Source organism: Solea solea, chromosome 19 (assembly GCF_958295425.1).
Source record: "Solea solea chromosome 19, fSolSol10.1, whole genome shotgun sequence".
Taxonomy (NCBI): Eukaryota; Metazoa; Chordata; class Actinopteri; order Pleuronectiformes; family Soleidae; genus Solea; species Solea solea.
Window position 1 is genome coordinate 4,961,973 of NC_081152.1, and position 10,685 is coordinate 4,972,657.

At 39.1% G+C, this 10,685-nt stretch overlaps 1 protein-coding gene across 1 annotated transcript; it reads left to right on the forward strand.

The window, feature by feature from the left end:
• Positions 1–5,032: 5,032 nt before the first annotated feature.
• On the forward strand, positions 5,033–8,125 carry tmem174 (transmembrane protein 174). Its single transcript, XM_058617736.1, has 2 exons — positions 5,033–5,989; positions 7,978–8,125. Exons 1-2 carry the CDS (start codon positions 5,400–5,402, stop codon positions 8,090–8,092), a joined length of 705 nt encoding a protein of 234 aa, XP_058473719.1. The 5' UTR covers positions 5,033–5,399; the 3' UTR covers positions 8,093–8,125.
• The last annotated feature ends 2,560 nt before the right edge of the window (positions 8,126–10,685 follow it).

Below are 10,685 nucleotides of genomic sequence, written 5' to 3' on the forward strand. Positions count from 1 at the left end.
AATGGGATTTTTGAGGGTTTTATTTTCGTTCTATTAATCTACACAAGAAAGTCGAACAAAGATGACAAGAAAACATGGAAAAGTAATCAAATGAGCTAATTTGCTGCTCTCTACCTGCGCTACATGAAGTTATAGCTGTGTCTGTGGAGACACATAGACACATGCATTTTACACCACGACCAACGGAGGCTTTAGGTTATGAAATAACCTTGGTTTTCTGAAACATCATTGAAATAAATGTTGAAAGTGAACATTGGGTTAAGGAATGAACCCTGGTTCTCTGCTGGATCACTTAAGGTGTGGGGTGAGTCTTAATGACAGAAGTTACACACTGGGGCTTTAAGATGATTGACACCTAGGAATACTTCACCGATTTGCATTTAGCTTTGTATTACTAGAATTGTGGTAGTATTTTTGAATAATTGTGCATAGTTGGGAAAGTTCTTCCTTCTTTGTTTTGTGAAATGCCCTCTGATGACGCAGAATGACCCGAGTCGTAGGGCTCCACGGGTGTTGGGAGAGCCAAAAATCTATTTTACTTGAAATATTATTTCACATCTCTACGACATAGATGTAGAGATTTAATAAACATTCCATTTGTCTTTCAATAACTACTTTTTGAGATGAGTCACCGGAGGTGAAATGGAGATGCAGTGATGCCACGTTCAGTCATCTCCACTGCCTGGTTCACCCCCGAGGAGTGGGAGTGGACCCTTCCGTGCCATTTTCACAGAGACACGTCACAGACTATTTGTCATGGAGAGCGTGTCGAGTGTGTGTTTGGGGGAGGGGGCGACTAAGACGTGGGTCACATCTTAAATCCTATGATGGCCCTTTAGTCTTTCTTTATTGGCCCAGTAAAAAAGTGCCAATTCAATTCAGTTGCCTTTCGTCAACTATGATGTAGAGGGGAAAAAAATCATGTGCAGTTGTTTTCTAGTCGACTAAAATCAGTCACACATTTAGAGTGCTTTATTTTTGTTACTTATCCTATAAGTTTGTATAAGGAAGAACTCCTTAAAAACCCTTAGGGGAAAAAAGGGAAGACCCAATGGAAAGGCAAGGGTTATTGTTACATACAACTACACTTTCCCTTTATTTTATGAGGTGCCGTTTAAATCTAAATGTTAAATCTAAATTTGAATGTTAATATTAAATTGAAATATAAATGTTCTGGGTGAAACTAAATATTGAGTTACCAAAGTACCAAAATAAAAGCTTGAGATGACCAGACTGTGTTTATATATTAATAGATTTAATATTTAACATTTAACATTTAGATTTAACTATTTCATATAATTATGCACAAGTTAACAAATATTGGTGTAAATGTTAAAAAGTTAGAACACTTTTTCAAACAGTGTTTGAAGCTAAATGTGGCAAAAATGTCGATGTTATTTTCAGCTTGAGCCACTTATAAAGCTATTTATAAAACAAAAACATTGATATTAGACAACTAAATAATAAATGGGGGAGGGTTCCGTCAGGACCCAATCTAATATGCAGATGACTGTAAACAGTACTGACGAGGACGTGAGGGAAAGGGCAAGGTGGAGGCAGATGATCCGCTGTGGCAACCCCTAAGCCGAAAGAAGAAGGATAAAGTAGACGTATGTGATTTTAAAGGATGGTGTCAGAGCTGAAGTCAAATGAAATAAAGTATAGGCCCAGGGGATCAATACAGCTCACTATGAATCAACAGGAGACACACACACTCAGAGCTCTCCTTCCTTCCGTCCTTCCATAGAGGAAATGTTCAGTCCATAAATATTTGGAGTTTGCTAATTGGAAGAATCTGTGCAGCTTCAATTCTGGGGGGTTCTTTAAACAGCGCACTCATATGGATTCTTTGTATAGTTTTATGTCCCTTTGTTCATCAGGGCCAAGTGAAATGAGCTGAGTCTTTCGTAAACAAGGACACACACACGGGTCGTTTTTGCCTTTCTGTCGTTGTGAGGACAATGATTGACAATACATACAACTACGTCCACCTTAGTGATCTCCTTTATATCCTTAATCCCACATCTAACCCTCGCCTAAAACAACCTTTAACAGAAGAGTGTGAGAACTGGACAAATGTAGAAAGACGAACACACATACACATACAATCCCAGACACACACAGGTTGTACGGCCTTGTGTGTGTGTGTGAGATAGTGGTTTCCCCGTGAAAGAACCTTTTCTGTTTTGCTTCACCATAAGCGGCATATGAGCCTCCTTCCTTTCCCGTTGGCAGCCTTGTTACACGCAATGCAGCGCAGATGTGTTTTTATGCAGGCAAACGTGGGAGATGAGCAGACTGCTGTGAAATTCAACGGAAAAACATGTTTGCATGTCACCGTGTTTGCATTCGGGATTAAAAATGCATGGACATACTGTAGGTGTTTTTTTTTTCTTTTTCCTGTACCACACACTGTCACGTCTGGCGGTTTCAGGACACACCGACAATTACTGAGTGAGATCATATGACCAACAAGCCCATTTACGTCTGCTTAGTAACACGACTGTAAGAGAGGAATAAAATCACCGGCAGCGCTGAAACTCGTGATTTTTAGTATAATCTTTGAACCTGATGATTATTTGTTGTTTTGTTCCTTAAAATGAACTATTCACGTTTACAAAACATCAAAAATGTGTCTACAAATATTCACTTTACTGCCTTAAAAGGAGCAAAGACACCAGAAAATGGAAGATGCCAAAATCACGATCCATCACAACACTCAAACGGATTAAATGACCATGAAAATAGATGAATTGAATCTATCAACAGCTGATTATTTGTTAAATAGAAGCAGCCCTAATAGATAGAAACAACTTTCTATTAACATATATATAATAATGAGAAACATTGGAGCAGCAGATAAAACACAAGCATATTTAACCTTCATTTAAACAGGAAATCCCTTGAGATTAAGATAATTTCATGGGAGATTTAGCCAAGATAACTAACCATAACAAAGATACCTTTTTTTTTTTTTTTTTTTTCACAACAGAATAAACCAAAATAACATGTTTGACATTGACGAATGACAACAAAAACACGATATCACGATAAGTGCAGCTTAGGAACGGCTTTTATACTTTTCAGTTACACTTGTTGTTTTTCATTGCGGTAAAAACGACTTAAACGACTCTCGTGTTATTATTCCAGGACCGGGGAGCTGTGGGAGTTGTAAGTTATTGTTAAATCAGAATTATGTTTCATAGATGAGATAAGGTTTGTGGATGAAAAGGTATCATTGCTGCTGTGGTACAGTTACAACTACGACCAACATGGAAGCTCTTTGTGAAACTTCACTGAACTACGTTTCTGAAAAGATATTTTGATGATTAATATGCAGTAAGGTGTGACACGTGATCTGATTTGCATAAAGTAGCCTGGGCTCCACCTTCATGCAAATGAGCATTGAAGTGTAATGCTTTACTGGCAGAATGCACAGTGTGGCTGTTTATGGAGACATGAATGGGAAGTTTGGAAGTCACTGAACAAGTGGACGTGAACCTTAATGAAGCATAATGAAGGTCAGGAAACTAGAAGATAGAGTCCACAATCAAGTGTTCACAACCAGGTCAGAACAAGGGCTTTTCTGCACGTTCTCCCAGTCAATGTTGCAATATAACAAAGTACAAATACTTCAAATTCCAGTATTTGTACTTTACTTTATTTGTATTTCTAGCAACTTTTACTTTTCCTCCACTACATTTCCTCTAACTATCTTTGTTACTCGTTACTACCAAAATAAATCAGAAAAAGAAGAGTTGGTAATGTTTCTAAAACTTAAGTGCATTTTATATCAGAAAATGACTTTTAATACTTAAGTACAGTAAATGCCATATACTTTAAGACTTTTACTTAAGTAATATTATAAAAAGTGACATCAACTTCTACCAAAGTCATTTTCTGGTAAGATACCAGTACTTTTACTCAAGTATCCCTTTTAGGTTCTTTATATAAGACTGTTCCCAGTGTGTGTGTGTGTGTTTTCTCCGGGATCTTTGGTTTCCTACCACAGTCCAAAACATGCAGAGCTTAATGTTAGAGTGTGAGAGTGGACGTTTGTTCATTCTGTTATAGATGTTTTACATATAAAGCTATCGCCATATGTCAGCTGAGATTGGCACAGCGCCCCCTGTCAGGGGAGACTGAGGCTGTCTCCCCTGACAGTCTGTGTCCTGTGTTGTGGTCTTTTTAAAAAAAGACACTCCTGCGTGCTACAGGCCAACGTGTGGCTTTCACTGTGTGTGTGTGTGTGTGTGTGCAGCTCATTTAGCCTCTAAATGTAACACAGATAGCGTGATGCGTTTTCAAGCCCTTCCATTCAACACGCACGGCTGATTTGTTGGACTATTGCAGCATGAGCTGTTGCTGATATGTTATTCATAACAGTGCAGTCGGAGAGAGACGTGACTGTGTGAAATGACATGTGACACGTTCGGTGCGTGCAGGAATCTCCCTTTCTGCTTTTTCTCAGACCTTTAACACACCGAATCTTTTCTCATGGTCCCGATACCTCACACGATGCACTCTGCAGTTTTGGTCACATGGACACCTGAATGTAATATTAACTCATCCCAGTTTGGACTGGTGGGTATGGCCAAAGTTTAAAATTTAAGTCTTAGTTGAAGAAACCACTTCATTGTGCTTGTGCTTGTTAAACACAGAAGCTTTTCCACAAATCTGACACAAACCAATCATAAAAACACATTATGTCTTGTTTAAAAATGCATATGAATTGTTTTCTTTGCATTCCTCAAGGTCTTAGAGCGGTTTTCATTGTTTCAGTGTTCATTTATTGCAAATAAATCATCAATTAAGTTGTATTATTTCTATTTTTTTGTGAAATTTCATCAGTGGTGTAAAGAATAAAAAAGAAATGTTAGCTACATTGAAACACACACCTATAAATAGCAGAGGAACAGGAAAGTTCTGAAGCTTTGTTATATTAATATTGAAGAAAATTAAATTGGAATTTGTTTTGTCATTTAATTTGTGCACATACCTAATCTAAAAAAGTTTATTATAACCTCCTAACTTTAACATTTATATTCAAATTGTTTTATTCTTTCATTTTCTTCTGCTATAAAATGCCATAAATCACCATCTTGCACTAATTTGTGAAGCCAGTCATTCGTCGATATGATTCAGATGAAATGAAATGATTTTACCCAGCATGCAATGTTTACACCGTGTTCTCTTAAAAGCAGGTTAACTTATAACTTGTCCTCTTGGTGACAGAGTCTTCCGAGTCACTCATTCACTCCTCCACTGTGTCTTGGTGTTGGCTTTAAGAGGCACAGTGACCCACTTTCAGTGTCTGCACACACACGAGCGATCCTGTGGCAACTCACGGACAAGAACCTGCAGGTTTCTGGACTGACACGGTGGAACAGAGCCTCGGAATGGACCCCAACTGTGCTCGGAGTCCTGCAGCAGTGCTCGGCTCGCCACGCCATGACCCCAGTCAGAGGGTCACGCCTGCTCCGCACCCTCGTCGGTCACACATCTTCCTGGACGGAGAGAAGGCTGGAACTGCCCTGATCCTGTCTGGATTCTCTCTGGCACTGATTGGCGTCACCTTAACCGTGATGGGCTGGCAACGCTACAAAGCCAACACCATGTTTGAGTGGACCCAACTGCTGGGCCCCATGCTCATCTCTATTGGAGGGACTTTCATACTCACCAGTGTCTGCAAGTTCAACCTGGTGTCCTGCTGGACCTGCAGACAGTGGGAGGAGGAGGAGGGGCCAGTGGTGGGGCAAACATCAGCAAGACTTTCCGGCGGTGTGAGCCAGCCAATCATGCTGCACAGTGCCACCACAACAATGCTGTGTCTTCCCCCAGCCTATAACTTTGTGACCCAGGACGTACAACAGGCTGTTGAGTTCCAACCTGGCTGCTCTCTGAATGCAGCACTTCCTCCCTATGGCGCTGTTTGCTGTGTCGATAACGCAGCGTTCTCAGCAGACTCAGCAGACAACGCGCGGAGCAGGTACAGAGCTGGCTCTCTCTGTTACTCAAACACACCATCAGAGAAATTGACATTGCATTCTTTTTTCTTTTTTTATTTAAGGTCCAATGTACAACATTTAGGAGGGTTTATTGGCAGGAATTAAATGCACTTCGTAGCCTTAAGGCCTTCACACATTAACCCTTGGAACACAGAGCATTTCGGCTGCTTTTTACTATTACTATGTTAAAACGTACAGTATACACAGAGGCTATAAGAATATGAAATTTTTTTTTTGTCATATCCTTTTCTTCATTTTCGCCAACTACATAAACACACCTGAGCAAAGAGTACTCAAAATGTGTAAAATCAAATTGAATTTGTGAAATTTGGAAATCTGTCACAGTTCAAAGTTCACTTGGCTCGTTTTTATGAACAAAAAAGAAAAGAAAAACAGTCTAATTTTATGACTTCTGCACAATTATTGCTACTGTATATCACGACTAAAAATGTGATATAAAATGAATCATATCTTTGACTCAACAACCCCCCCCCCGGATGTCCATATAAGGAGTTTTGTATTAATCCCACGGCAAATTACCAATGGTGCACCTGCGGCACAGATCTGAGTCACTTGGGCACTATGGGTTAACAGGAATGGTAAAAAAAACGGCAAAAAAATGCTAAACATTTTGATGAATTTTCACACCATTTAGTTATGATGATGAGTTTTGCTTTTTATTCAGTGAAAAGAAAAAGAAAAGAAATACCCAACTATACAGTATGCCTGGTGTGAAAAGGCCTTTAGATTCTGCCTTTTTTTAAAGCACCTCCTCAATGTGGGCGGGGTCATCACAGCACGGCTGCATGAAACTACCGTGACTTCGCAGGTGCTGGGACCACGTATAGTGAAAAAGTGGCATAAGACATGCTCATGTGAAACAAGCATCTATGTGATGAAAGCGTGACAAGAAAAAACACACAGGTGCTGCCACCTACTGATAAGGAGTGGAACTTACCTCTCACGTAGGTGCTGGTTGCTTATTGTGTGTGTACTTTTTTCACACTGGCCCTTTAAGTGCTTACTTGAAGTTGTTTTGCTTGTTACCCAGCATGCAACATGTGGACACTAGAGCAGATAAAGCAGTTAAAGGCCAGTGGAGCCTTTATTCATTAACCACATGTTCTCTTTCCACTTGGCCCACATTGTTTCTGGCCGTCAACGCTCTATCAGCCAATTATGGTGCAATTAATCTCCATAATAGTTATCCACGCGTGTATTGATTCAGGGAATTACCGCGCTTAAAGCCATGTGTCATGTAACACATGGTTTATTGTCCTTTAGTTACAAAAATAAAACTAGAGGATTTCATTTTGTGTATCATTTAAAGAAATGACATTAGCCTTGTGTCAATAAATCACGGATATGTGCTTTATAAAAGGGAAACAGACTGTGGCGTGCATTCTTCTGCCCACCTGTTGCACAAAGTGCGGAGGGAACCGTAACATTATGCACGGTCATGACAAAACCTTTCGTAACCCTAATTGCGAGAGCCCGTTATTTTATTTGAAATCCAATCAAATCTCCTCTGATGGACGCGCCGCGAAACGAAAATCTGCATTCCTCGCGTGGAAGGTTCCCAGTTTTCACTTGTCTTTTATTGTTTTTAGATGATTACTCCCAGCAGGTTTCCAGGAAAGTAATTCACTTTAATAAAAACAGACAGCGGGAATAATACAGTTAACCTAGAGTAACTATAAACTGCTGCCCTGATCATATGAACACATGTTCAGCTCACCAGCTCTCACTTATGTTGTCACAACTTCTGACCTGTTTCAGTGTGTTTCCAGTGGTTAATGCCAAATAGAGGGATGATCAAGGGAGAAATTGCTCAACCTCAATGTTTTCTTTTAAAGGGCAATCTGCTTCCTAAAATGTGCCCTAAGCTTTAACCAATTGGGGTGGTAAACATTTAGGATTTCGAGGCAGATCTTCTCTCATCTTTAATCCTCTTTCATTTCCTGTATAGGATTGAGAGGACAGCGGACGAGGGAGGACGAGGAGACGAGAGCGGCGCTACCTGTTCGCGGCCGCCTGCTTATGAAGACATCTACCCGTCCTTTAACAAACACTGTGTGACATAGAGAAAAGAGAATGTATTATTATTTTACTCTTTGCAAATGTTGCAGAGGAATGTGTGAATGTTAAGTTTTGACATATTGCTCCACGCTTGTCACGTCAGGAAAGATTGTCACCTGGACTTTCATGGGTCGACGGTGACATTCAAGTCAAAATGTTGTGTTTTAAAGGTCCAGTGTGTAAGAATTAGTGACCTTTTTCCAAGCGTGTAAGCCTTCATTTATCTTTATTATAATTTATTATAATTAATATATTTGTTAGTGTCATAAGTTTCAGCTTACACAAAAAAACACATTTGTCCATTTATGCTGCTACAGAAACCTGAAAAGAAAGCCCTTTCCCAATGTACATATAAAAGGTTTATTCTGATTATTATTATTTTAAACTGATTTTACACCTGAACACTAATACTTCTAGGTTTGCCCTTCTAAATGTTACACATTGGACCTTTAACGCTGTCAAACAGCACATTTTGATGAATTCTACAGACGACTGCGACACATTACGTCCTGAATGTAAAACAAATGTGGTTGCACCAAATGTTTTTCTTTGTCATTGGTCAAAGGCAGATTACTGTGTTCTTTGCTCTCATTGGTTCATTTAAATATCACGGTCTCACAGACCCCAATGATTTAGTTTTAAAAATATCTCATTCAATTCAGATCGACATCAGCGTGCCACCAGACTGCCACGCAGCTGCACGACATTTTACATTAAAGCGCGGCTCAAAGCCGCGCATGAATGCTATTCACTACCAAGAAAACGGACTGACACTTTCAAATGCAGTATCTCTGATCTTGTGAGTTTTAGTAAATGTGTCTTGATCGAATCTCATCTTAATCTAATCTCACTATACCAGTGTGTGAAGTATATGTGAGGAAGAGGAGGATGCATGATGAGAGAATAAGTCTGACTTTGCTTTACATCACTGTATTTTAACGTTGGCAATAATGGTTTTTCTTTGAGACCTCAGGATTTTCTCAGGTGGTACTTGGTATAAAAAGTTTGAGAACCACTGAATTACATGATTTATAAAATGTAACATCTTGTCTAGTTGTTGATGCTTGTACAATTATGATGACATTGAAAGGTTTTTGTGGAACCCAGGAAGAATATCTGCAGCTTTTTAATTAAAAGCTTTTTAAAACCCAAACCAGGTGCTTTTTCCTCCCTCAAGTCAGAACAAAGAAAAGGTTATCATCAGAGGTGGAAAGAGTACTTAAATATTCTATTATATATTCTATATTTCTATTCTATTATCTATATTCAATTAAAGGCAAAAGTTTACAAAGTAAAATCACATATGTAAACACATAATGTATCAGTCAACGTGGGTCAAAGGTCACAAATGCTTTAACTTTCTCGCTCACTCAGGGACCTTAATTAACGCTAATTCACCTGTCCTCGTCACTCACCTGCCAAAGTTTCCAGTGTGTGATTTATTTATTTAAATTTGGGCCAACATATAACATATGTGAGTTAAAACGTATAACGAAGTATGGTACTTCCAAAAAAAACATACTTAAATAAAAGTAAAAGTACAAATTTAAAAAAACCAGTACACAAAAACACAAAAACATCGACTCAATTACAGTAACGCGCTGTAGGTCATTGTCATGTTGACTAAATGTGCATCTGCAGTGACCTTTTCACTGAAAATTCACCAAAAAGTTCCGACATGTGTAAAAAAGCGTATTCTCCAAAGTTCCAAAAATATAAATCTATATTCTCAAACAACAAAAACTTCCTTGCGTTGTCTTAATGGAGAGCACATCCTTCTGCTAAGGAGGATGAAGGAGGAAGACTTTGAGATAGGATTTGCTAAGATGTTCCAAACACAAAAACACCACAAAACTATCACAAAAATGTCTCTTACAGCCACAAATGATTCAAATATGATAAAACCATAGCTGCATCTATCAAACAACAACATCTACATCACAGAAAACACACAGTCTGGACAGAACAGTGCCACCAAATGGCATGAGCAATATTGTCCTTTTACACGTGTCGTAACATTTAAATATGAATAATATATCATGAGTTTTGCTTCCGAAGCGTGAGCTCGCATGTATGTGTGGTTTGCGTCGATGTAAAAATGGATGACGTGTGATCTTGCAACTGGCTGAAAAGTAAGAGGAAGATGATCTCTGTAATTACAAACACACTTTGTTCTTCGCTGATGAGCACGACGTACATCACTGTGGTTTGATAAGACGGCCCGTGTCACTGGTATTTCACTCCACAACACAGCTCGGCTTTTGCCTTCGTCTGACACATAATGTTACCATAATAATTATGTATGAAGTCATAAAATCCACAAAGATGAGACTCCCTGGAAGAAAACCTCATTAAAATGGAGATTTATGGACACACTCAGCTCTATCTTAGGGCTGCAAGGTTTTGGAAACTTTGAGATACTAAATTTACATTTGGAAAAACACACACACACACACACACACAGATTTATCCAGCGCTTGTTGTCTCTCAATAGCTGCACAAACCGCTGTACATGCCCATTAAATGTTGGCAGGGGAAAAGCAGACAGCCACTAGTGACTGAAACAAACATGGAGACAATTTAGCAGAGATACTGAAG

Coding starts and splice junctions, on each gene's coding strand:
- tmem174 (XM_058617736.1), top strand. CDS start 5,400: ATGGACCCCAACTGTGCTCGGAGTCCTGCAGCAGTGCTCGGCTCGCCA. Junction 5,990..7,977: donor GCAGACAACGCGCGGAGCAG/GTACAGAGCTGG, acceptor TTTCCTGTATAG/GATTGAGAGGACAGCGGACG.